The sequence below is a fragment of the Festucalex cinctus genome, chromosome 3, assembly GCF_051991245.1.
Source record: "Festucalex cinctus isolate MCC-2025b chromosome 3, RoL_Fcin_1.0, whole genome shotgun sequence".
In the NCBI taxonomy this organism is placed as follows: Eukaryota; Metazoa; Chordata; class Actinopteri; order Syngnathiformes; family Syngnathidae; genus Festucalex; species Festucalex cinctus.
In genome coordinates, this window is record NC_135413.1 from 24,330,823 (window position 1) to 24,358,613 (window position 27,791).

Below are 27,791 nucleotides of genomic sequence, written 5' to 3' on the forward strand. Positions count from 1 at the left end.
GCGTGAATATTATCTAAAAGTTAAGTGTGTTTAGTCTGGTGCAGACAGAGTACAAGACTGTATGTGATTTCGAGCATTGAAAACATGTTGGAGAAAAGACTCACAGGATGGATGCAGCCAATGATGTATGTTCTACCCATGTGCTTTGCTCAAGAGCGGTCTCCCTTGCAACATGAAGTCAACACTTATAATGCAGCTCGAATTTCATATCAATGAGAGTAACAAAAATCACTACTTTTGCAAGTTGCAAGTATACATGTAGGATTTTAGGCATAAAACAGTAAGGTATTGTTGCTGATTACATTAGTGTAGTGGAAGGCTGTAAATGGGACACACATTCATCAATTTTACAATCTGGCCACATTATTGTTTTTTTTTTTTTTTATATCCCTGCCAACAAATTGTGAGTATATCCAAGTAATAAAACATCCAACATTACAGCTTTATTGTTATTTGAGGAGCGCCTGACGCCTGGAAATGAACGCCATTGTTTTTTTTGTTTTTTACCGTCATACAAAAAACCTTGCTCCTAATGCTTTTTCTTGTAGAAGCATTTTTAAAGTTGGTTCCTTTTACTGTTGATGTGTATTTGTAGGTCGGCCACTTAAGCTTAAAACAATCATTTAGCATCAACTAATCACAAACACGTGGTTTAATAGTCAATGTATTGCGTCTTTATATCAGGCTTTACGGTATAGTCTTGTTCCGGGAAAGAGGGGAGGGTTTAGCAAAGATTTTAAAGTTATGAAGTCGTGATAAGAGAAACAGTCTCTGGCAGCTACTGGTGCAGCGCTGATGGCAGGTATGCACCCAAACACAATTACCTTTGTTACTCTATAAAAATAGAAAACGAAAATGATTTTTAAAAACTCTCGTCAGTGCCGCTAAAGCACGGAAAGAACATGGATGGCTTAACATTTTGTACTTCTGTCGTTGGTTAGAACTTAGAGCGCTTTTTTTTTCTTTCAACAAACTGACTTTCTTCATTACAGTTAACGCTGCACCTCAAGGGAACATATCGCCGACAAAAACAAGGCAATGCATTGATAGCTTTTTCCATCCCCGTCAAATGATGATCGGAGGTGTGTTGCTGCGCCATAATGACATCAAATGTGATTTGCGGTCACACGTTTTTCTTGACGAATGAGATGGATTTCTTGCCTTGTTTCAGACATCGTCATAGAGCGCCAGCCTGTCTGTATGTGTGTCCCTGTGAACTACAAGGTGACCCTGAGTGTCCGGGCTGAGGCTGCAGGCATCCTCAAATACCAGTGGTTCACTGTTGGTGGTGGTGGTGGTGATGATGGTGATATCTACGAGGTATGTGGGAGCCACTAATGGTAGACCGTCACAACTAGCAAGACCTAAACACTATCAGATGCACTGATTTACATTTCTAATATGTAAATATTAGATTAAGTTGTTTTAATCTATTAAAAACAGTCAATCTCTTCATTTTGTATCTTATCCTGTTTGTTGACGTTAAATTGTGAGATTTCTAATCTGTCCAAAGTGATTTCATTGCACATTTGATTTTCAGAACAGGCAGGTTTAACAACCATTGCACCTGTAGTGATCTGCACAGATTAATACACTTAATAATCAGCATCGCCGGTGATTATTGTTTTGTCCACTCCAAATGATTTTTGTGGCACAGTTGCGTGATGTCATATGGGGTTTTTGTATAGTGTTGATGGGTTCTGTAATGGCAAAAACATGTCAGGTTATTTATTGTCTAATGTCATTTTTATCCATCCAAACATCTGAATCGCTTATCCTCACGGGTGTCACGAGAGTGCTTTAGCCTATCGTTGTGTAATGTAGCTATTGTCGCTAAAATTATCGCAAATTTGAACAAGATGTGTAAAAATCTTTCTTTTTATTAGGGTGAAGAAAAAGCAGCTACAATTCTGGCAAAATGAAATTAGTGTCTTTGTAAAATGTATAGCCTGTTTGAATATGTTGTTGGTATTTTGAACAAGTTTTCATTTTTCAACATAATTATGCGACACACGTTTTTGCAACAATATCCCACTTTGGTGTGTTCTTTGTCGAAGACAAAGGCGGATAAATGGCAGGTCTTCTTTACGGCAAATATGGCAGATTTGGTGAATCTTTGGTTAAAAGAGGCTAATGGCACATTGCATCATTCTGTGTGTATGAAATTCTGTCCAATCCTGATTGTTCATGTTTCGAGAATCACTTTGCAGCTGTATAGTGAAAATTAAAATATCTATTTTCAATTTCTTAATGCATGTTTTTTTTCCCTCTTTAAAGGTGTATGGGGGAACTCAGCAAAATCTGACAATCGATGCCATTAAAACTCAATGCTACGTGTGCCGGGTGAATGATAACTTTTCGAACTGGGTTTTCAGTGATTGGGTTAAAGTGAAGGTGCTGGACATCGATGCATCAGGTATGAATGGCCACATATTCCAAACTGATCCACAACGTGCTTCACCTCTGTGGTTTTGCATATCATGAAGTTTGTCACGTGGGTTTTTCAATCATACTCTTGTGGGTTTCATTCTTTTCCCGACAATGTCAGGTTTGCCGCTGCATTGGCAGGGGGAGCCCCACATCGCCATCAACCCGAAACCCCAGACAGTCCAACTCTGTGGAAAAATTACTCTCCGCTGCACTGCCTTTGGCAACCCTGCCCCACGCTACCAGTGGTACAGAAATGGACATGAACTAGAAAACACTACTGACACACTGCAGGTAAGAAGGATGTTTGGCAAGGGCTAATATTATAGGTATTTGTTTACACGATACCTCGCTAAGCATGTTATTCATTACGGAAGGTCTGTTAATATGTAGCCTGATATTTGATGAGCAGTAGTCACGTGCAGGCCGATGAATGAGCTATTGTTGTACTTGTAGATTGAGCATGCCGAGGCCAAACATAAAGGAGCATACTTGTGCTCAGTGTCGAACGTGTTGGAAGAAATATGGAGCGAACCTGTTGAAGTTGACGTCGGTAAGTCGCAGATGAAACTTATCACCCCCAGAAAAGACAAACATTCCTGTTCTTTTCTCTCAACTTCCTTAGTTTCATGTGAAATGCTATCTTAAAAAAATTGGCATTTATTTCACATTCATGTCATCCCACTGAATTAAAACTCAGCATTTTAGTTTCCATTATGCTGAAGGTACTTTCCCCATTTCTACAGAGTAAAAGGGAAGTTGTTAGAATCCAAATGGTATTGTGTCTGAGCTGTAAAGTGAAACTACTCACTTTTGCCGTTTTTTTGCAGTATCGAGCGTGCATCACAAATAAATTACAACACCTTATGCAAGCCTTCATGACAAAATCATTCACTGCTTTAAAAAAAAAATGGTTTTCTGTTGTTTCCATTCAGTTCAAAATGATCAACTTCCTCTATCAGCAACCAAAGGTACATTTTCAGAGAATTTCATTTTCAGTCCATACTGTTGTTCTACCGGGGAACAATTTTTGCTTTTGTATTTTTCGAATAAATGAAAATAAATCTATTTTGATTATGTGTTTCAGCCGTCGACAAAGTCGCCTTACTTATCGGGAACTTGAATTACTCTAACCACCCTGGCTTGATGGCCCCAGTCATGGACGTACACGAGCTCGCCAACCTCCTGCAGCAGCTGGGATTCCGAGTGGTGTCCTTGCTGGATCTTACCAAAGAGGAGATGCAGGCTGCTGTAAACAAGTTTTTTGACCTCCTAGACAGAGGAGTTTATGGTAAGTACCGTTAGACGTTTGCAATTTCACATACAGTATTAATTTTTTCCCCCGGTGGATGTAACTTACCCTCAGTTACATTATTTGCTGAAAAACTCAGTTTATCTATAATGCAGTGGTCTAAAATGCCACAAGGCCAATAGGAAAGTAGTAATTGTGTTAAGGAAGTATGTTGAAATGATGCATCTCGACTGAGGGACAAATACAGTATTTGAATTACAGGGTTGTAAGTGGAAGTTTTTTTTCCTGAAGAGTTTTTGCCACATGTGCATATACATTAGGAATGTAACGATATCCAAATATCAATACGATATTATCATGATATGAAGCTGACGATACGATAATTATCACAATATTGTGTATATTTAAAACGGTCACAAGATTGTAAAAAAAATTGAGCTCATACAAAAAAAGAACAATATTGTGCTTTTGTACATAACAGCAATACATATTAACTATCTCCAATCTAAAAACACTTAACATTGAGTTACTTACTCACCTAATGCAAGCCCAGATCGATTTCCTCCACATATTAACTCACTTCACAAGCATATTACAGTCCCCTTCATCTGACAATTAGTGATTTTAAACATAGAAAGGCCAAAACATCCCTAATGAAACTTAGACTGCACTAAAAAACTAACCAACAGAGGGTGCTAGAACTGTACAAATGGAAATCAACCTGACTTTTTTTTTTAACAGATGTGCAGCTTTTAAATATCGTGAACATGACGATGACGATATTGTGGCAGTTTTAATATCACAATATTAGGATGTTGCCATTATCGTTACATCCCTAATATACATGTGTACCCCCCAAAATCAAATAATCTGTAAGTGATTTATTTTTAATGGTAATGTTTTAAGATGCCGCGATTGGCTGGCAACCAGTTCAGGGTGTACCCGCCTACTGCCCGAAGCCAGCTGGGATAGGCTCCAGCACCACCGCGACCCTTGTGAGGAGCAAGCGGTTAAGAAAATGGATGGATGGATGGATGGATAGATAGATGGATGGATGTTTTTAAGATGGAAAATATTGTGTTTTGTTATCATAAATATAGTTATTATTTCATAAATATATAATAGAATACTGCATTCACTAGCATTCGGGGTAGAACCTCCTATGTTATTATTATTATTATTATTATTATTATTATACAATATACACATTATTTACCAATCAAAAGTGTCAAACAGCTTACTCTCTTTAATGATGCAATGTTAATGGTTGAACAAACATCCTGTTTTGGGGGTTTCCTGAAAAGTGCTGATTTAAGCTGCACAAGGATTTTGATTCAAAACATATTTTGAGGGTGTCAATTACGTAGTTTTTCCCCCCCCCCATTATATAGCAGGTGTTTACTGTATCTGAATAATAAACAAGCTGCACTGTAATCTGACACCATAACACGTCATGGCTAATGTGTGTCTTCGTAGAAATACGTATTGCTCACAGGCAGAAGTACTGGCTATTTTTGGTTTTGCATGTCATTCTCATATCGGTTTCACAACAAAATAGCTGATGTAATTGTAAGAGGACATATAGCCCAGATGACTGCCATTTGTTTATCTCTGTCTCACTTTTCTGAAATGCCCACCGTCTCTTCATATCAACCACATGTTCACACTTAACGCTGAAATTGCGCAATCTATACTTCATCACCCTTGACAGGCCTTTTCTACTACGCGGGCCATGGGTACGAGTGTGCTGGGAGGAATTACTTGGTGCCTGTGGATGCACCACAACCCTACCGACCGAAAAACTGCATGTGCGTGCAACGGATCATGCTGGCAATGCAGGAACGAGGCACCGCGCTGAATGTTATCCTACTGGATACCTGCCGCAAATGGTAACTTTCGTAGATGGATCTCTCTTTTTATTTATATTTGAATGTGATCAGGTTGGGACTACATTTATGGGGAAAAAAAGTGAAATCATCAAATATTTTTTATTACTTACATGTTATGAGCATTTGTGAGGTACATTGTAGGGATAGACCGCTTATCGGCCGGGCCGATTATCGGTGCCGATATTTGGCAGTTTGACAAATATCGGTATCGGCCTTTTGACCAATCTGAAAGCCAATAAAGCGGGTATTTTGAACACATTCTGACAATTTGTTCACCTTCTGCAAAAATCTTTTGAAACTTTTTATGAATCCTGATGAAAACCCCAAATTTGCTACGTTTGCGTTCATTTTTTTGCACAGTGAAATACAGGAACTTTTCATTTATGGATCTATTTCAATTTCCACTTTATAAATAAGGATGCTGACACTGGGAATTCCCTACATGTTTTATTTTTAAGAATTAAAAAAAAAAAAAAGAAATGTTGAAACTCCCTGCAATTTTTTTTAAATATAATTTTTAAACAAAGCTGCCAATATCGTTTAAAATTGAAAAGAAAAAGTACTTTTTAATTTTTACACTAATATTTTCTCTTCTACAGCAAATAAATATCGGCTTGAAATATCGGTTATCGTTCTCCTTGACTACTAATAATCGGTATCAGTATCGGCCTTGAAAAAGCCATATCGGTCTATCACTAGTACATTGTGCTTTTCTTGAAGGTACAACCAGCAGGGAATACCATCAGCCATCATGCCACAGCAGCCGAAGGGAAATACCGTGTATGGCTATGGCACGTATGTACATTTCTTATTTGAAATATTTTCCTAATAAATCAAATCACTATGGTCATTAAACCATTATAGGCACATTTTCTGAATGCAGGTGTGAAGATGCGGAGGCTTTTGAAGTCCAAGATGGAGGGAAAAGCACAGGAATCTTCACCAAATACTTGAACAAGCACATCCTTCAGGCGGAAAAAGTCACACATGTCTTAGAGAGGGTGTCTGAGGGTGAGTACGTCCAAGAAAGCATCTAAAATGCTCTTAAAAATGAATTTCACAGCCGCGAGGTTACTTGGATGCAGGGTAAATACAGTAGATCTGAAAATGATCACTTCTTTCTGAGCATTGGCTGGTAACGTCATTTTTGAAGATACTTTTAACATGCGACCTCATTCTTTGGAAATTCACACTGTCGGCTCGAGAGGAGCAAGAAACCTGAGCGCTGCGCAGCACAAGACAGCTGCTTGGCTTTTTGGACCCTCGCACGGCTCTCCTTTGCTCTCATGAGTTCACTCGCAAATCAGCTGTGACTGGCTGGACAGGGCACCCTGCTGACAGCATAATGTGCCAGTTTTTAAAGGGACTTCACTTATTTAGCCCATTAAAGCAATTTAAAGTTATTATTTTGTCTATAATTAATTTTTATACTTTAGTTATTTTTCACAATTATACCTTGAAAAACACATTTTGCAACTTGCTGTCGACTGAAAATGACATCATAAGGGCTCAGGTAACCAATCACAGCTCACCTGTTTTCTAGATTTTGCCATGTGACATTCACAAGCTGAGCTGTGATTGGTTACCTGAGCCCTTATGATGTCATTTTCAGTTGACAGCAACCTGCAAAATGTGTTTTTAAAGGTACTAATTGTACATGAAAAATAATGAAAATATCAAATTTATTATCGGCAAAATATTCACGTTTAACTGTCAAAAATGGCTAAATAAGTAAAGAATCCCTCTAAGTATTTCCTCACACATTTTTAAAAGATTTCAAGTTCAAATTAATAAGCATAAATTAGACAATACTACTATTTATGTGATTTGTGATCATCTTGGCCAGGGCAATTGAATTAATGAGATGTTTGGTGACTGATTTTATTACATCTGCAATGGAGTTATTTATTTAATAATAATAATAATTATTATTATTATTATTTCAAGCTGGCCAGGCTGATTGTATTAATGAGATGTTTGGTCACTGATTTTATTACATCTGCAATAGTTATATATTTTTTTTACTTAGTAATTAAATTATTATTATTATTATTATTATTATTATTGCAAGCAGGCTAATAAAAAAAATGAGATTGTGACTGTGTAAGATTATCTTCCAAATAATAAGGAAATAATTAGTTTTTTACAAGACTAATTGCTGGAGGTGGAGCATCAAGTCAACTTGATCCTCGTCTTGCTATTCTGTGTTCTTTTTTTCCTTCCTCATTTCTGCCCACTCATCTGCTGCATATTTCACCTTAAAAGTTGTGTGTCCACTCAGTCACCTCAGCAAATTTTCCTAAGTTCCTCAAAATCAACCATGTGCATCCCATGAATATTTCTAAACCTCACTCCCAGCTATGGGGTAACCAAGGCAGTTACATCTGCTGAAGTAGATTGGAGCTGTTGTGGTTAATGTTTGGGTGTTTTAAATTCCAACTTGCACTGTACTAAGTTGATTGACTGAAAACCAGTGCTAATGATTGACTCATAACACTGTTGATATTCAATCAGAACTGAAATTGACTTTGATTCAAATATGACTTTAAGTCAGGCTTGAATGGGCTTATGCATTGTACCAATCTTCAGATTCGGAGAATATTTTATAATGAAAGAATTGTGACCAGACACTGACCCTGGTTTCTCTTTCGTTCCATTAGATTTGGGCCGAGACCCTCTGGTCACAGGCAAGCAGGCTGTGGAAATCAAGCACACCCTAAAGGAACCTCGGTCGCTTGCTGATCCGGTTCAGACAGCCGGCCACACAAGAGAGCTACACCTGAGGGATTTTTGCTGGCGGCAAGCAAATGGTGCGTCGCTGTTTTTTGTTTTTTTTGTTTTTTAGACATTAAATTAGGAATATCATCCCTGATTCAATTTCATCTTTCGTGAGAGCAGTAACGTTGTTGGTCACACCTCCTACACTATAGCATGTTGTTAATTGGTTCCCCTTTGTTTGGTGTTCATTTCTGTTATGTGAATGGAAGCTCTTTGCGACATGACATCTCATAAGTTCCTCAAATATACTGACCCTTTATCCATCATATGTTAATCATTATGCTGATGCCTGGCTTGAAGATTGTCTTAATTAACTCATTCACTGCCGACTATAGACGTCAAAAATCCAAGCAAACAGCCAGTGCAAATTTTGACAAGATATTTGAATTGAAGTTTTAGTTATTCATTGTTTTCATTCATAGTTATTAATCATTGTTGTTATGAATAACGACGATGACAACAATTTCATTGCTAAGTGCTACCATTGTGCGTAGAACGGATTCCTGTTACCCTACAACACGGGCGTTGACGTTCTTGCGATCGGTCTTGGTCTTACTGAGACCACATACTGGGTCTCGGCCTCCAAAAGCCCAATTTTAGTCGACTAAAATTGCTCTTTATTTTTGTTGACTAAAGTTGGATTAAAACTAAAATACAATCAGGTGACTGAGTTATGACTAAGGCTTTAATTAAATTTAGTCAGAAGACTATGACTAAAACTAAATTATTTTTTTTTATTAAAATTTTAATTTTAAATATTTTTTTTTAATTTTTTTTTTCAAAATTAAAACTGGCTGTTTGCTTGGATTTTGACGTCTATAGTCGTCATTGGCAGTGAATGAGTTAAACACTGTTTTATTAAACTTATTTTATGTTGTTATGTTTTCAGAGCTACCAAAGAAGAAGCGGCTAATGTTCCTTTGTGGGGTAGAAGTGGAAGTCAGCTTCTCAGCTTTGTTCTCGAACGTCTTGGTGGCTTTTGGAGTTATAAAGACGACAGGCCCCAAAACGGACAACTGCACCATGACGCTGAGTAGCATACCTGTAAATATTCTTTGCCGCCGCACCTCATACTGTGCTATGAACCAATCTGCGAAACCACCTCTAAAACCACGACTACTAAATCACTTTAAGATAAAAACTTATAGGGAAAACACAGTTTAGTAAAAAATTACAAATGGAAAAAAAAAGGTTCATTTTTAGTGTTTTAGTTATGGTGTGACGCCAAGTTTTATCAGCATTAAAATTCTACGTTGCTCACCATTGACGCTGTCACAGTGACCACTCATCCAAGTTTCACAAGTATGAGGAAGTCATACCCATATATAGACATCGAGTTTCCGCCTCCGCCAAAACCACATGAATAAGTTTCATTTTACAACGCAGTGTGAGAATGTTACTTTTATAGCCCACTAAAAGATGTTTTAGTGGCCTATACTGACATCTAGTGGCTGTGTATAATATTTGGGAACTGAGTTACAGTACTGAAAAAATATGCTGATGATTAATTACTTGTTTTGTAGCCAATGCAAGAAATCTTTTCTGGGCCTGGAAGGTTTGAGGCGATGGACTCCATACTATTCGACAATGCTGATAATCCAGACTGTACTCTGCGAGTGTGTGGACTTCAAAAGCTTACGGTATGTGTCCTTGTCACTGTTAGGTAATTTAAAGAGAGGGGGAAAATAGGTTTAAAAAAAAAATACAAATATTTTATAATTTTGTATTCTGTGTGCCCTTTGTTAGGAAACACTGGTCATCAGGATTGATCTACACTATACTCACAAAGAGAGCAGGCAGCGGCTCACAGAGAGCCAACAGGTGGACATCGGAAAACCTTTGGTGGCATCCTGCAAGTTGAACGAGACAATTCAAAACACATCGCAAAGGAAACAAGTCCAACAAACGAGTATGGGCAACATTTCACACGACAGGAAACCACTGAAACAGACTCAGGCAGGTCCATGTCAACCCTTTACCAGGAAGGCCGAGTGTGGTGCTCAAGCGCCGCCCTTCAGGTGTAACGAACCTGAGGAGAATGATGAGAATGAGCTACAAGACTTCACAAGTTCAACTTAATAGTTGAAGACTTCATGAATGATGATGAATGAATGCATTTTTTTGTATCATATGTAAATAGCTTCCAATCATTCAACACTGAAAAACATCAATATTTACTACTCTTTTGCTATGTATTGTCCATCCATCCATTTTCTGAACCGCTTGCCCCTCACAAGGGTCGGGGGGGGGGGGGGGATGCTGGAGCCTATCCCAGGCTGGCTTCGGGCAGTAGGCGGAGTACACCCTGAACTGGTTGCCAACCAATCGCTATGTAATGGTTTAATATAAATTGGTATTGTTCATTGATTTTTTTTTTTTAAGTGGCAAGCTGGCTAGTCACGGATATGTACCTAATAAAGGCAATTATTTATCCAACTAATTTTCTGTATTTCAGTGTACTGTAAGTGTATCTGCTTGGGTTCTCCCTAGAACCTAAACAGCAAGGCAGGTTTGTGTTATGGTCATAATAGAGCTTAAATTATGGCACTTAATGAAATCATTGTCTTTGAAATTCTTTGTTTAGTTTAGCCAGGGTCGAATAATAATTGCTATTAACTCATTCACTCCCAGTGACAAGTATACTTGTCAATTATAATTTTTCAGAGTGGGGATAGATGGGAAGAATCTGATGATGTTCCACTGTAAATGTCAAACTTGGAAACAACTTTACTGATGCCCAACCACCGGTAGTTGACATCATTGCCCCATTTTATAGGAAATAAACACAGTTTCAGAGTCCATGGGAGCAATGGCTGTATTTTGGCAAACCTACATTTTTCTACTGTCAATTATAAAAGAACGGGACAGGGAAATAAGGATTCTATTCTATTCTATTCTATTCTATTCTGTCATTTGGTAAATTCAGCTTATATATAATTATTGAACGTAATTTCGCGTGGGTATTGAAAATTTTGAAATTTTCTAAAATGGCTGATAGTGAAAGAATTAATATAATGGTTGCGGCCTAAATTGCTTTCTTTGCATAGCTTTAGACTTGTGGGAACACGTGTTGTTCGTCGTCGTCGTCGTCGTCATTGAAATACGTTGTAGTTCATTTTAAAATCACGAGTGGCGCCATCGAACGATCATACAATATATAAACAACAAGGAGCCGGTTTGCAGTCAGTCCCGAGTAGCTCGCCGTGATCGTATAGAGGTTAGTACTCTGCGTTGTGGCCGCAGCAACCCCGGTTCGAATCCGGGTCACGGCAAGCGGGATATTTTTTTTTAATTTTAGTCGTTCTAATATTTTAAATAGTCCAGGGTAATGTTATTGACACATTTCTTGATGCTTCGTGGTTCCTTTGTAAAAAAACAAAACAAAACAAAACAAAGAACAAATAAAATAAGCGAGATTTGTTGTTTTTCTTTTTTTTTTGTAATGCATCGACGTCATCTCTCCTGCAGGGGGCAGTGCACTACATAAAATTGTCTTCATGAGTTGACGTGGAGATAAAATATTGAAAACAACAATTAAACCGACATTTCGAACTTAAATTCCACTTGCCAGTCTTTTAATACTATGAATTAGCATTAGCTATAAATCTGAATATTGAATTTTGCCTCTTTTGCAGCCAGGGTTAATCGCACCAAAAAATGAGCACACTTGTGAAAATCTTCTCTGGAATGGGAGGTAAGCGGGAACCAAATGTGAACATTAAAGTGGATGAGAAAAACGCTTCGCCCTTCGGTTGGTTCACTTTGACGTCAGATTTCATTGGGGCCCGCCCGCTCGCTCAAGTGGCAGCAATGAATGTGAATGGAGAGGTTGTGGGGGGGAATCCGACATCAGACGCACACAGCAGAGCGTCGCTGCGTGTGGGTGCAGGCATCCTGGGATTGTTCCGACCTTACCGCGGTACGACGTAGTGTAAACAACGCCAACCTGTCGGGACCGCGATGGTGCAAAGCTCCGCGACTCGACGCGCGGCTGCGGGCCGTTTAGGGGACCCGGGAGTGTGGTCGTTGTGACGTTCACTGGCACGCCGCCGTTTGTGCTGACTTTATTGTTCCCGGCTGAGACGCACAGTGAAGATGTTGAGCCGATTCGTGAGTGGCAGCGTCAGGAATCTCGAGCGGGAATACAGCTGCACCGTCCGGCTGCTGGACGACTCGGAATATACGTGCACCATTCAGGTGAGTCACCTGTCGGGCCATTGTGCGGTTGTGGTCGAGCTGACTGGCATTCTACCTCGCATGCCTCCTCCACTGCTCTCTGGCGAGAAGCTGACCCCAAGTGTGCTCTCGGTTTTGTCATTTCAGACAACATAACGCTAATTTCGGGTGATGCGTTTACCCCCAGTGACCCACTATTGTCAAAACACATCAGCTGCAGGCCAGATTTGCTGTCAGCTCTGAGATGGTGTAGAAAAAACAACAACATCTTTGTAGCTTTACAATGTCTTGTCACTATATCCTATCACTATATCCTCCTGCTTTGGACCCTTGACACTTAAAACAGTCAAACCTCTGACAGATTGTCTGAACCCAATTTGCCTTATGTTAGAGTTGGCTTTTATAATAGCAATAATGACATTTGACGTTTTGGATTAGTGAAATCCCTCATGGGGTGCATTACTGTAGAATATACACTGAGGGACTCCTACTGTATTGATCTATTTCTAACAGTGCAGTAACCTACCTACATTTGTACCTTTGACACTTGACTCTTAGTTCGTGTGAGTCTAGTGATACATCTTTTGGGATATTTTAGCGTCGGCTGCCTCCGTAAACATTGTTTTGCACATTTTGGGGGTGCATTGTATTAATTGTCTCTCAGGTGTATACAATGCATGTACTGTTTTGAAGCTGTAAAATGTCCTACTGGGTATGTTATTGCAGACAGTAGTCACCTGTAGCCCTTTGCATTATTGTCAGTTTTGATCAATGACTGGAAAGTGCTTTTGACCACACCAGGTGGCGTGGTACCCTCCAAAGTATTGTTTTGTTGACTTGACACATATTTTTATTTATCCAGGTGAGGCAATTGTGAACAGATTGCAAAAAAAGTTATATTAATTGAATAAAAGGTACAGAGCAGCCTAAAAACAGGTGCAGTGATTTGGGGATGTAACGATATCCAAACGTCGCGATATGATATTATCACGATATGAAACTCACAATACGATAATTATCACGATATTGTGGGGAGGTTGGCGATATTTAAAAAAAGTCACAATATTGTAAAAAAAAAAAAAAAAAAAAAAAAAAAAAAAGCTTATACAAAAAAAAGCACAATATTGTGCTTTTGTACATAACATCAATGTTATGTTATTATTATGTTTCATTATTATTATGTTATTATTATGTTATGTTGTTAATGCACGCACACATTGAGTTCCTCCACATATTGACTTGCACAGGCGTATTCCATTCCCCTTCATCTGACAATTAGTGTAGATTTTAAACATAGAAGGGACAAAACATCCCTAATGAAAATTAAATTGCACTAAAAAACTAGCCACCAGAGGGTGCTAAAACTGCACAAATGGAAATCAACCTGACTTTTTGAACAGATGTGTTGCATTTAAATATCGTGAACATGGCGACGATATTGTGGCAGTTTTAATATCACGATATCGTGCTTATCGTTACATCCCTAGTGATCATGTACAGTGATGCAATACTAACTTTGCAATCATGATTTTCAGATGAACGTCCATGATGAGTTTTATTATTTGTTGTCGAGTGTTCTAGTCGCTCAGGGCAGAAAATTGAAAATAAGATCCATCCCAAAAGTAGTGCGGACGAAGAGGTTAGTAAAACTGGGTTCTGGTATGCGTGGTGAGCAGAGGGCGAAAATAGGATAGGGTCTTGAATGTTTTATAGATACAGTAAACACGGACCAGTGAATTTGTCTGAGTGAGTGAAGAAGACGTTGAGTGAGGAAAATGCTTATACCTTTTTGGACCGATGAAATGACCTGTGGGGTACATTATGTACTCTGAGGGACTTTTACTGTTGACCTATTTCTGACAGTTTAGTATCCTACTTTTGTACACTTGACTCTTTATTTATTTATTTTGGTGGTTCATTTACTGACAGTTACACTGGTGTCTAATTATTATCTCAGCCGGATCAATCACAGTCGCTTTTTATCACTCTTATAATCTACCATATCAATACCTTTTGATCTACAATAGGTTATCACAGGGCTTGTGCTCTTCAGTGTCTATTTTGGAAACATGCCTGGCTTTTCTGACCATGGAAAAGGTACCAACATTAAATGGTTGTTGTCCAAAAGTGATGGTACTTGTAGATTGTCCCTTGAAAGGCAGAAAAATGACTAGAAACACCTCAGCTGACATGATGTCTGTTACTGCTGATTCTTACGCAGTCGGGATCGTTAATAATACATACAAGGTATCCCATTTCCATATCCATAGCATTCCCCTCAATGTGATGAGTAGTCTACATTCATTTAAGTCACACACCTGTAAAGAGGACTGCTGGATAATGTCTTTTTTTGTAGCTACTGTCCATCCACTGCAAGCTTTGATGATGCCACACTTTTGTTCAGACTCGCATCCTCCCAAGTACGGGAAAAAGAACTTGTCACATCAATTACAAAACAATTTCTTGTTCTTGGTGGATGCTGCAGTTAAGGATTAAAAGAGGTGTAAAAAAAACATCTCCAGAGACTTTGCTGACTAGACACATTAAAGGTTTGCCAAGGCAACATTAACCTGTCTTGTAGAACAATGAAACATTCATAAGACCTTCCAGATTCTTCCTTATATCCATTGTCATCAACAGGCTCTTCTTTTTCTTTTCTTTTTTTGTCCCATGAGAAGGTGTGAAACAGATACTGTAAGATGGTGGCTGGGTGTCAGTGTTGTAAGCAGACCTCTGTTTGTGCGCTGTGAGGCGAGCCAGATACGGACAGTGAGGCCAGCAGGTGTTCTGTTTGCGGTGGAGTCGCGTGGTCAGGCCGGCTGACGTCAACATGCGTTAAGAAAGGATGGGAGTGGAGTGAAAGAGGAGAAAGCTCTTGCTGGGGCTCTTCAGCTCAAAGCGGGCGCTAAGTGAAGGGCTGTGTTCAAAACTGAAGTTTGCCACCTAGGATATCTCAAGAGGCTACTATTTCCAAGTGAAGGCTCGTGTCTTCCATTTCTTTTGAACTATTTTGGTCATATACTCACTGGCCATGACATGAGGTACACCTGCAGTTTAACTCATTCACTCCCAAAGACGTATTTATATGTTTTTTTAGGTTTTTGTTTGCTAGAGTTTTTGTATGAAGGCATTGATGCAGTTTCTGACCTGAAGTGGTCGCTTAAAGTGATAGTAGTTATTACAAAAAATAAATAAATTATGGAACAGATGAAGCACACTTTTTTTTTTGTAATAATTACCATCGCTTTCAGCTTCCACTTCAGAAACTGCATCAAAGCCTTCATACAAAAACTCTAGCAAACAAAAACCTAAAAAACGTATAAATACGGCTTTGGGAGTGAATGAGTTAATAGCCTCCAATACATACAGGACTGTCTCAGAAAATTAGAATATTGTGATAAAGTCCATTATTTTCTGTAATGCAATTAAATAAGCAAAAATGCCATACATTCTGGATTCATTACAAATTAACTGAAATATTGCAAGCCTTTTATTGTTTTAATATGGCTGATTATGGCATTTTCAGCCAAATATCCTATCTCAAAATATTAGAATATTTCCTAAGACCAAGTAAAAAAAAAAAAAAAAGCCATAATCAGCAATATTAAAACAATAAAAGGCTTGCAATATTTCAGTTGATTTGTAACGAATCCAGAATGTATGGGATTTTTGCTTATTTAATTGCATTACAGAAAATAATGGACTTTATCACAATATTCTAATTTCATGAGACAGTCCTGTATACAATATCTTCCACAGAAAATTAAAAAAATAGTAGGCATCACAAGGCAGATAATTTAAAAGAAGAAGCAGCTATTGTGCAATAATTTAATTTAACTTTAAAAGGAAAGTCAACCCTCTGCGATTAGCTGACAACCAGTCCAGGGTGTACCCCGCCTGCTGCCCAGAGCCAGCTGGGATAGGCTCCAGCACCCCCCCGAGACCCTTGTGAGGAATAAGCGGTCAAGAAAATGGATGGATAGATGCAAAGTCAACCCAAAAATGTTCTTTACAATATTGAAACGTCTTGCAAGAACGCCACCAGCAAACATTGGTTGGGATGTCACCATTTTAACAAACGGCTACCGTTAGCCGAGCCGCCGTCGGAAAACAGAATACAACAACGAGGGGCTAGCAATAAAAGCCAAAGACACACGCAACCAATCCGCACGTAATGTTCCTCCCCTCCCGCGAGACCTGTGTCGCATTTACTAACAGTCGGGCATAAGAGTGCTAAACAGAAATGGCAACACCAGAACACACAACACATTTAGTTTGTTACAATTTAGTTGCAGCCATTTTGCCACTTGATTTTAACTGAAAATGAAAATGACATCCCAGTTGCTCAGGGCTCAGGTAACGACCAATCATGACTCACCTGTTTTCTGAAGCTGAGCCGTGATTGGTTATTCCCTGAACCGTAAGACATGATTGGTCGTTATCTGATCCACGGCACCTGTGATGTCTTTTTCAGTCGACAGCAATTGGCAAAATGGCCTACCCCTCAAATTGATAAAAATTGGTGGATTTTTTTCTGCTTAACTCATATTCCATAAACACCATATTAATCAGAATGTCACGTTTAGAGTAGTGTGGGAGCGAATACAACAAACTATTTTAATTTGTAAAGAACAACAAGAAAAACGTCACCTTTAATGAAAGGCAAAAGTGAGATCTCATCATTCCACAAGCCCTTTCGTTGCAGCTGTCATCCGGATGCAGGTTGACAGATGAGCCCAGAACCTTCTTTTTTGCCCTTGGGCCTCTTCTACTGTGATTTTAATGCATTGTTACAGCAGGGAGTCAGACTGAGACTTTTTTGTCAGGTCAGAAATACATGAAAATGACATTTAGATGCTCCTGTGCAAAATGCAGCGCTCCAATATTATAGTGTGGCGCTGTGTTTATTTTGTAGTTAATCCCAAGTTTGCCAATAATTGTTCTTTAAAAGCGACGTCTCACAGCTGGTATCAAAGGGGTTTTACTGTTGGTCTTAAAGTGTCTGTGCCTGCACTAGAAGAGTTCAAACCCTATTCTGAAATTGGTGTGGGAGGAAGATTCACAAAGAAAGTGGGAAAGACGGTCGCCACAGACACGGGAGAAAATCTTTGCTTATCCCTGAGAGGATTGGTTGACTTTGGAGAGGCCTTTTTACTTCGGTCTCTGATTCTTGCTGGCAGTTTACTTGTTCTCACTTCCCCCCATTTGAAAAAAACTGTGATGACAAAACACATACATTTTACTACACTTTCTTCTCACACAATTTGTATGTTTAAGTAAACCACTGTGTATTTATTTGGTGGCGATTCTGACGAATTGCAGATTTAATGAATGGCTGTCTGCTGTGTTCTGGCCCACTCTAATCAAGAGTTAATTATAGTTTACACACAATGAACCCTGTGATTTGCCATGTTTTCCTAATAAGTTTTATTCAACTAAACCACAACGGTCGGACTATTACTAATCTGAAAATGAATCGCTTCAGCAGGGCTGTCACTATTGCGGTGAAGGACAATGAACTGATAACACAGTCTAAATTTTCCTGTCGTCTGCTGCCATCTTGGAGTCATTCTGGTGAAGTGGTGAGGGATTGGAGCCTGCGTGAATCAAGAAGTGCTTTACTTTGAAGCGCAATGCCAGCGTCTCAACAGTTGCTACGGAGACTCCACAGTTACCCAAACTCAATGTAAGATTTCTCACTGGTCAGGATTGCCATTCAAGAGTGCTGACAAATAGCTTCTGCTTGTTAGGTCGCACAGAAAGTTAAGAAAATTTCCTTTGAAATCGATTACATTTGGAATAATGTGCTCCCTAGTCTAAACACGACATTATGATTAATATTACATTTGTGGAATATGGGTTATAGAGCAAAATCCAGCTATTTTTATCCATCTCAGGGGGCGGCCATTTTGCCTCTTGCTGAAGATGACATCACAGTTGTTCAGGGCTAAGGCAACAACCAATCGCAGCTCGGCTGTTTTCTGAAGCTGAACTGTGATTGGTTACCTGAGAACTGAGCAAGTGTGATGTAATCTTCAATCAACAGCAAGTGGCAGAATCAATGTCTGCCTTCTGATGTAGATAAAACTGCTTTTTGTTGCTTAACTCATATTCTACTAATACAAAAATAATTAGAATACCCTATTTAGACTAGTGGGGCTGCAGACCATATTATTGTCAAAATATTTTTTGGGGGGTTGACTTCCTCTTTATGACAAAAACAAAAATCTTGTCAAAATACAATTTAGGCCATTATTTTAAGAGGGTGGTGATATCTTATTTTACTCAAACCCCCTACCCACTCTTACTGTGTCCCATGCCATGATTATTTGTATGATTGCCAGGTTTGTAAAGAGCGCGTTAGTTCAGCTGCTACGCTGTTGCTATGCTTCATAGTGTGAATGAGTCAAATGAGTGACAGTGGTGAATGTTTCATGACCTCGGGAGAACGTCATTTGCATTTAGCAGCATTGAGATTGGCTGAACCTGTGTGTGGCACATGGTTAGTTGCAATTAAGGATTACATCACTGTTGCGTCTAGCCGAGCTTGGCTGAGAAGCTCCGACACGCAGCCCACGCCAATCTTTGTTGTTGTTTTTTTTGACAGTTGGTTACAGTATGTGGGATCAGCCGCTTGCAGTTGCACGTCTTTTTGATAAACAGGTTTTTGCAGGATGTCAAGGTTGGCCCGTAATCCTCACCATTGTGTTCCTGTGCTATCCCTCAAACAGCTTTGATATTTCAACGGGATAAATTGGGAATATTAAACTGATCCCGAATTTCTGCAAATTCACTTTTTAATTTATTTTATAGTAGTTGTGTATTTAAAACAACATAGGTTCCTTAATGCTAACATAACAATTAGCGTCTAGCTACACAAGTTCAGTGGGGATCGAAAGTAACAGTTTAATGGCATTTTCATTCATTCATATGGAGAAAGATGATATGAGCTATGACTGTTTAGACTTGTGAGCATTGTCAAGGAACAAATTAAAGTTTTATCTCAAGGCACCTCTGGACAAACAATATAAAAACAAATACTCCCATTTTCCATAATATGTCCCCTTGAAGGCATTCTGGGTTCTCTCTCTAATGTCATCAGCACCATTGTAGCTAGAATAAGTGGTCCTCTCCTATTCCCTAGTGTCTCTTTTAGAATAGAGAACAGCGACGCAGCCTGTCAGTCGGCTGAGTCCTCCATTGTGTTGTGTTGTCTGGAACAGAAATGGGCTTTGGTTTATGTTCCGCCGGCAAGCCTGAATATTAAGCCTCCCAAACAGAGTAACGTCTCTGTGGTAGCTATTCTCCTAATGAGGGTCTTGATCTTTCTCCTCTCTCGGGCCCTGGCCAATATAATAAAAACATAGCACGCTTGTCAGGAGACGAAGTGCGCTTTCGATCATTTTAGTCATTTGGAAAAGAATGGTGGAGGTCCCCGAAGATTTAGCTCAACTTCCCACAACTGGTATCTCAAACTATACTAAGTTGAGGCTGAATCAACAAGATTCATTCAGAAATACAGTCCTGAATTCAACTTTAATGTAAGCGTCTTCTCTGAAAGGAGGTATGATCCACCATGGTGTATTTTTACCCCCCCCCCACCCCCCTTTTTTTTTTGTCCTGTTATTTCATTCTGTCATCCCGACCTCATCTGCGCCACGGGTTACCTCCATCACACTCAGCCTGTATCATCCCGTGGTTCTGCCTCACTGCAGGGTGTTTGGAGCTAATGATTCTCGCCCCTCCTTCTTGCAGCCCTCTTTGCTTTTCATCTGTAAGCTGTTGTCTCTTCTGTATGATTTGTGGGCTCTTCCTCCTGTTGGGTTTTCAAGTATGGCCTCTTCCGATTCACAGACACATGATGAGTTTGTGTACCTTCCTTCCTTCTATACTTGGCCTTGGACAAATACTAATAAAGAGTCAATTTAATCGTGCTAAGTCCGTATAGATGAAACACGATTGCCATCTGTGTTGACTAACCTTCCAGAGAACATTCTTTCATGATCCAATTTTACAAGCAGCCTTGGCAGAAACTATGAGGAAGAAAATAGTCAACTTTCTCCAGCTTAACATTGAAAGTATACTGGAGAAACCTTAGCTGGCTAATATGAGCATTGTATTAAACTGGTAGGCAAGCAATCAATAAAGCCCATCTAGGTAATCTATTAATGCCTGTCTCATTACTTTGCAGTTGGCCTCTGACGCTGTCCTAGCACAAAGGGATAGACAACCCCCCCATGTTAGCTTAGCACTAGCTAGTACAACAACAAAGATGGAAGACAGGGATGGATTTAAAACTTTACCAAAAACAGAAAAGAAAAAAAAGAAAAAATAGCCCGTGTTCCGCTATTGGACAGTGATGGCGAGGTATCTGGTGGCTAAAATAAATTATTTACAACTAAAAATGAATACCTTTCCGTAGGCTGATGCGGCTACGTTAGCGCGTCAGCCGCTTACAGTCTGTACACTCAGATATGTTTTCAAAAAAGTGATTATGAGGCTTGGTAATGTGCTTTACACAACATATGGTGTAGATAATGCACTGTTTAAGTGCACTCCATTTACTATTTACTTTTTTTTGGAGTATGTTTTTCAAGAAAAGCACAATTAGTAACCCATTCGAGTTAATTTGGGATTTGCTAGTTAAATGATAAACAAATATGCCAACAGATTTTTGCAGAAAAATTGTATATAAAAAGAAAATGTACAATGCATGATTAATCATATACCTGAAGAAATTTCTAGTCTTCTTTCACAATGAGCATACTTTACAATTAAATAACTAATTTAAGTGAATAGGAATGATTGAGATATGATTTTTTTTTTCCCTAGAGCAAGGAGTGTTTAAAAAATGAGTCACTAAAGTTTCCTTATTTATAAGAACACAAACAATTAGACAATTCAATGTATTTAGGATCTGACATTTTTCTTTGCAGTTTTTAGCCCTTTATTGGTATTTTGTCACCCAAGTACCATATTAAGTGGGTGTTTATACAACTCTGTTATATTGCATCAATATCAAACTCATTCTAGTACATGCTACCATCTATGAACCCAACAGGCAGAGTGTTTATTCCTCATTTATGTGGTGTTAATCAGTGCAAGTTGTCACATTTTCAGCATTGTATTCGAAGTGGATTCACAGCACGTAGGTCATTTTGAGAAGAAGAAAAAAAAGAAGCCCTTTCACACTCACGCAGATGAGATGTGCAAGTACAATACACAATCCTCTTACCTTGGTTGCACCCGGGCGCCTGCAAAAAGAGACACATACTGAGAATAGAAGTTGTGTTAATTCTCAGTGGAGCTCGCTCATGCTCTTCTTCCACATCTTTTTTATCTCGCTGCTAAGAAGATGCACTTTTAGTCAGGTGTGCGGGGGCTCATTGGGAGGATAGTGGAGGAGATGTCTGGCTGACTTATTTTATGGAGATCATTATTTCTATGCATGTGTGTCTGCACGGTATCGGAGCCATCAGTCAATGCTTTGTTCCAATCTACAATCAAATGAAAGCATGCCTTGGCTCTTTTTGTTCCGTGTGTTTCCTGGCTTGCAGAACATTGGCAGCGACTCATGCGTAGAAGCAGTCTCCTTTTCTTTTTGTGCACGTGTGTGTTTGTGTGCGTCAGCGCGGCCGTCAGAAGAGATGAATGTCTGTGAGGAGCAATTAGATGGACACGTGAGTAAACAAAGCGAAGGTAGCCAGGTCACCACAGGTTTGACTGCACACATCTTTCTTTACTCCCATTTAGGCGGTTGCATTTTTGCTTGTTTGTGGTGAATTTTCCAAAGTGAAGGCTCCAAGAGTTGTATATAGTAAAGGATCTGAACAATATTTATGAGTTGTTTTACACTAAAAGATCCATCTCTTGACTCAAAGTTGAGTCAAACAGAACCAAGTAGAGGATCGGTCCATTTTTGACGCATAGTAGGGTTATTTTTGACCCAACTCTTTTTAGAGTTGGATGTGTTGTTTGTTAGCCAGATCCTGGTTTACCTCGTTTTTGTTGAATTAAATCCCTTTATTAGACTATACCTCTGCCTCTACGCCCTGCTTCCCTGCACCTGGGTCCTCCACACCTAAAACCTAACACCATTATTACGATTGTATAAAGATGTGAGTGTAATGGGTTTCATAAGTAGAGTAGTTATGATCATGTATGCACTTGTATCAAGAGTTTGAAGGGCAACATGTACAGTAAATTGTGCAACCCACAGGATTTTTTATGGTGTCGATGATGACTTACAATTTTTTAAATACGTTTTTGTCTTTACTGTGCAAGCAGTGTATTTCAGTGGGCCAAAAATAAAATATCAAAACAATAATGAAAATGGGCTTAAATTGTTCCTGTTTCGTCATTATCATCTTGTGGACAAACATTTTCTGAACAGGTGATCTTGCCGACCGATTTGCATTTTTACGAGCCAGCTCACCTGCTATTGCCTTCACGCATCGCTGCCATTCCACTGCGTTCCATTATGTCTGTAAATGCACCAGGGGACTATTTCCCGAGCTCTCGCACTGCGAAATCAAACAAGAAAGCGTAGCATGTAAATGGTGAACAAATGCGTTGGTGTTTGCCGGCAAATGGGTTTCCAGGCCAAACGTCGACATGGGCTTTAGAGTTCAGCAGTTGTGCATATTATGATCAGTGTCGCATGCGCACGCCTCCCCGGGGCGTCTTCGATACAACCTGCTCTTGTGTTATGTAAACGCAAAGGAGAGAAAAGCTGTTGTCGTATCAATGGTAGTTACATCCGCACTTTTGGTTTTGCTTTCCAGACTAATATTTGTGGATGGTATTTTCACATTTGGTGCATTTGTGTGTAGCTTGCCCATGCCAATGAAAATCAAAAAAATAGTGTCCACCGACCTCTGGTAATGAGATTCTCTTTTGTTTTGGTTGAGCACGCACACACAGAAGTGCACCATATGGCAGTGGGATTGCAATCCAGAGGGGATTGTTTTAAGCAGCAATGATTCCTTCTCACTAAATTGTGTTCATGGCGCTGGCGAGCTGGCCCCTTTCTGCTGCGGGCTATGAGACAGGTGCCGCTGTATTGTATGCAGCGCCTTTCGCCATGTCCATCGTCTAAATCATTTGGAAGGTACGGATGATTGTTTGATTGTTTGCCCCTGGCCGTTTTGGCTACCAACACAGGGAGACATTTATCTTTTTTTTGCCATATTGAAGATGTCTTTATTTTGAGACGGTGCAGTGTTGGAGTGGTTAAGAACATTTGCCTCACATGATTCGAATCTGAGCTTCGGCCTTCATGTGGAGTTTTCATGCTGTCCTTTCGCTTGTATAAATTTTCTACTGGATTCCTCCAACTTACTCCAAAAATGTGCACGGAAGGTTATGTATATTTAAAAGGAACCCCGATTGTAATGACAAGTTTGCTGTATATTATTTATTTGTTTGTTACTTACATAACTGTGAGGTTCATTTTTCCCAAATCATTTCCATTTTTAATACATTTTGTAGAAACTTTATTTGGACGTACGCCACCATATTGTTGTTTACGAAGCAACGCAATGAGTGCGTAGTGACGTATAATGGCAGCTGCCTCTCTGCCGACCAATGTGAAATGCTTCAAAGAAAGCAAGGTAAGTCTCGTTACGTGCCTAAAGAAACGATGCACTGAATGCGATGTAAATAACAATGGCAGCGTACGTCCAAATTAAGGTTCTACAAAGTGTATTAAACTAGAAATGATTTTTGAAAAATAAATCTCATAGTTATGTTTGTAACAACCAAATAAATAATATAGAGCAAACTTGTCATTACAATCGGGGTTCCTTTTAACGCAATGACAAAAAATTTGTAAACACCACCTAAACCTTACTTTCTGCTGTATAGCGCCAACTACTGTCGAGGATGACTTACTTTTTTTTTTTTTGCTCGTATCTGCCCAATACTGATAGTAGAGACAGTAGAGATCCTGTGGATTGCTGGGACGCATCTGAGAATTTTTGTGTGTGTGTGTGTGTGTGCGTGTTGAACAAAGCTATTTTTAATCCTCGTCATTCCTCAAGGCCAGTACAGAAAATAAAATAATCACACTACTAGAAGTCCTAGACATCTCTGCCCACATGCTGCCTCGAGCACAATGCAACTAATGAATCATGAAGACATTCTCCGGCTACTACTTGTATTAGCTAATCTGTAGGTGCTAGCCCTCTAGTTAATAAACAATTGTGTGGCTGTGTTGTATAATTTTACATTGGAAACTCCAAGGTTGCATTCTTGGATTCTGGTCAACATGAGCGTTGATGTTTCCAATTAGGGTTGGTTCACATTCACACAGCTGCTAACAGAGAGGAGCTTCTTGACAAAAGCACAGTCAGTGTTGCCTACTTAGCAACTTTTGGATTTCTAAAGTGACAACTATCGACTTTACAGACAGCATGAGTGGAATCATTTTCACTTTGTTTTCTGTATGACAAGCTAGGAGCCTGGTGGAAGGTACTCATGAAGCCGATTGTGCTGAATATTCGAAATACATGCTCATTCATTTTGTGCATGAGTGATTTTTCCCCAATTAATGCAGTCGACATGCTCAATGAATACATCATTCAGCAGGATGGCCATTTTCCCCTCTGAATTAAAGTCAGTTTCTTTGCTGCCGAATCGTCATTGACTACTTTCACTCCGGGCTCCTCTGTGCTTTCATGACACATGCGCTTTTTCCAACTAGACATTAACCTGGCTTTATAATTAATGAGCGGCAGTAGAGCATTATGGAAAGCACCCAGGAGTGCCTTTCAGGACATCCCTTACTCCTTGATGTTGCTGCTTGCTCTACATTTGATTTTATGTTCATAATTTGAAGATTTGAAGTTATGCTCAACGCTGAAGTAATGCTGTGTTCGATGATGGTCGGAAGTCGGATATATCCGAGTTGTTTTTTCCCCAGTTCCGACCTGAAAGCGTTCGAGGCGAAAGTAAACAACCAAAATGGCAGATGGCGGTAAATTGTTTTTTTATTTTGGTCCTCAAAACTCATTTTGAGCTCTAGAAAACTTACCTTTATGCAATTTTGCTTCATTTATTGCATAAGCATTTCATACAGTTCAGTAGTTCATGGTGTAATTTCATGCAGGGAGATAGCGGCATACTGTCACGTACGTTGTGTTACGTGGAGTTATGTTGAATATTTATGAATGAAGAAAGCTATCCAGTTTTATACTCGAGTAAATTGTGTTTTGCCATTCAGAGTAACGTCACATTGTAGTCCGTCGGTGAAGTCGGGTCCTTCTTTTTTCCGACTTCGCAAGTGGAATTTCTGAGTTCAAGGGGGCGTTCCCGTACACACTTCCTGGTTTGAACTCGGAAAAGTCCGACTTCCGACCATCCTCGAATGCAGCATAAGTCTCTGTGTAGTTATTAATACCAAGGATGTGGTTTTACAAGAACTTAGCAGGAAATTATGCAAAAGGCTTGGCAATATAATGACATACTTGGCACTTCATTTGGTGGTTTTGTGCTTTTGTTGGACATACTTTGCCTGATTGTTTTGTAGCTAAAGCTGCTAGCCTGCTAGCCTAAACACCATTTAAGGTGTCATTCATCATATCGGTAGTTTCAAAGAGGTTATGATAAGTGAATATTATTTTCACGTCTAACTCCTCAAATACATTCACTTCATATTGATGACAAAGTACTCACCAGAACTGATTATTTTGAGTAAAGAAAGCACCAGCATTTTTTTTTAGCTCCCAAATGATGGGGGCCATGCTGAGGAACATTCTCTGTTAGTTTGCTCTAATTATATCTGTGCTTCAACCCGTCTGTTTCTAAATCCTGCAAGTTAATAAATAATAGATTAGTGACTAGATGAATTATGTAGTCGTGAGTGAATGTTGTGGATGTTGGATAATCAGACACAACTTTTTTGACTCTGCAATTCCACAATGCACTGCCACCTACATTCATGAATTTAAAAATGGACCACTTCTCCTTAGCCTGCAGCAGAACGGAATATGTAATGTCTTTTGATATTTCACTTATTTCTCAACAGTTATTCCTCCAAAATGGAGTGCGCGCCAGAACTGAATGGTGCATAATGACTACTCAGCTGTCACTTCCTGTTTGCTCCTTGAGAAGCTGGCCGGAGTTGTCAGTCAATACTGCGGCGACCACTTCATTCAGTGCAAACAGAACCTTGATTTGATTTGCACCAGCTCTTTTGCCTCTGAGTCAGAGCATAAAGGAAGACAGAAGACCACAGGAGGTCTCTAGTCTCTACACTTCAAATTAGCCATCAAGTCTGTGACGGCACCACTTTTGTCTAGTGTAAAAGGCTCCTTCCTTCATTCCATTTTCGCAGAGCTCAACCTTACAAGCTCGCTGCCTGCAACTGAATTAAACTGCCCTTCATTTGGCATCGTTTCAGATCATATCACGCGGGATCCATCCAAAGTCCTGCGAGGTGTTAAAAAGAGTGACTCTTGATGAGATGAATGCGTGGAGAGCTGCACAAATGACAGACGGAAGGAAGCGGAGGCCAATTGTAACTGGCTGGGTAAATCACCGAGGTTTTGCCACGCTGAGCTGTGGGTGTTCAAGGTCGTTTGTTAAGGTTATTGGCTGTGACTCACTGTGATGGGGCGGCACTGAGAGAAGGAAGGCAACTGACGGTGCAGTATTATTTAAGCAACGTGTCAACACTGGGACAGACTGATGGCTTCACGTTGAACACATCACAAAAAGGGCTTTTCAGAAATTAGCTTTAGAATAGAGCTAAGTTTCATCATTATTCACAAATCTGTTTAGAACTGTGGGGCAATCAGCTTGTTTTAACATGACCGTGGTTGATCTCTTATACTCTGCTGCCACCTGCTGGCCGTTTTTTGTCATAACTACCATTGCTTCAACTGTTCTCTGCAGTACAGAGGCTGCATCAAATCCTTCAGTATCCTCCAGCATAACAAAACGTATAAATATGACTTTGGGACATTTAAAACATTTAAAATAGAACGTGTTTATACGTTTTTTGGGAGTAAATGAGTTAAGGATCTCCAGAAAGTGAAAAAAGGAGCACTTCACAACTGTATCAATTTTATACCCATCCAATCTGTACCACGACGTTCGACACACCAGAGAAGGCTTTTCTACTGCATGGTATGTCTCCTGTATCCACCATCAACCTGTTATGATATGTCATGTTTAGATCATAACCCATTCCAGAGGTTTATTTTGCTGACCCTGTTCTGACACCCAGTAGTGGATTATTTCTCTCAATCAAGATGTTTTATGTAACC

The 27,791-nt window shown here is 39.5% G+C and overlaps 2 protein-coding genes and 1 non-coding gene across 6 annotated transcripts in view; all 3 read left to right on the forward strand.

Annotated features, from left to right (window-relative positions):
* Positions 1–715: 715 nt before the first annotated feature.
* On the forward strand, positions 716–10,595 carry malt3 (MALT paracaspase 3). Its single transcript, XM_077516938.1, has 15 exons — positions 716–802; positions 993–1,082; positions 1,172–1,320; positions 2,278–2,416; positions 2,549–2,721; positions 2,884–2,980; positions 3,363–3,398; positions 3,515–3,718; positions 5,391–5,568; positions 6,289–6,363; positions 6,452–6,579; positions 8,229–8,378; positions 9,236–9,390; positions 9,870–9,986; positions 10,093–10,595. Exons 1-15 carry the CDS (start codon positions 796–798, stop codon positions 10,423–10,425), a joined length of 2,031 nt encoding a protein of 676 aa, XP_077373064.1. The 5' UTR covers positions 716–795; the 3' UTR covers positions 10,426–10,595.
* Positions 10,596–11,546: 951 nt separating this feature from the next.
* Positions 11,547–11,618, forward strand: trnah-gug (transfer RNA histidin (anticodon GUG)). The gene has a single exon. It is a non-coding gene; the product is annotated as a tRNA-His (tRNA).
* A 557-nt stretch (positions 11,619–12,175) lies between these two features.
* frmd5a (FERM domain containing 5a) overlaps positions 12,176–27,791 on the forward strand; it is a 57,928-nt gene continuing 42,312 nt past the window's right edge. For 3 of the 4 annotated variants that reach the window (XM_077516943.1, XM_077516946.1, XM_077516945.1), the window contains exon 1: positions 12,176–12,543. In XM_077516943.1, the coding sequence (XP_077373069.1) occupies positions 12,442–12,543 (102 nt within the window). In that variant the 5' untranslated portion in view covers positions 12,176–12,441. The remainder of the gene's footprint in view (positions 12,544–27,791) is intronic. The other variant, XM_077516948.1, reaches the window with a different exon arrangement.

What these genes read in the sequence shown, in the direction of transcription:
- malt3 (XM_077516938.1), top strand. An exon ending in ACCTGTTGAAGTTGACGTCG is followed by an intron (nt 2,981 to 3,362) that starts GTAAGTCGCAGA and finishes GTTTCCATTCAG; the next exon opens with TTCAAAATGATCAACTTCCT. An exon ending in TTGCTGGCGGCAAGCAAATG is followed by an intron (nt 8,379 to 9,235) that starts GTGCGTCGCTGT and finishes TTATGTTTTCAG; the next exon opens with AGCTACCAAAGAAGAAGCGG.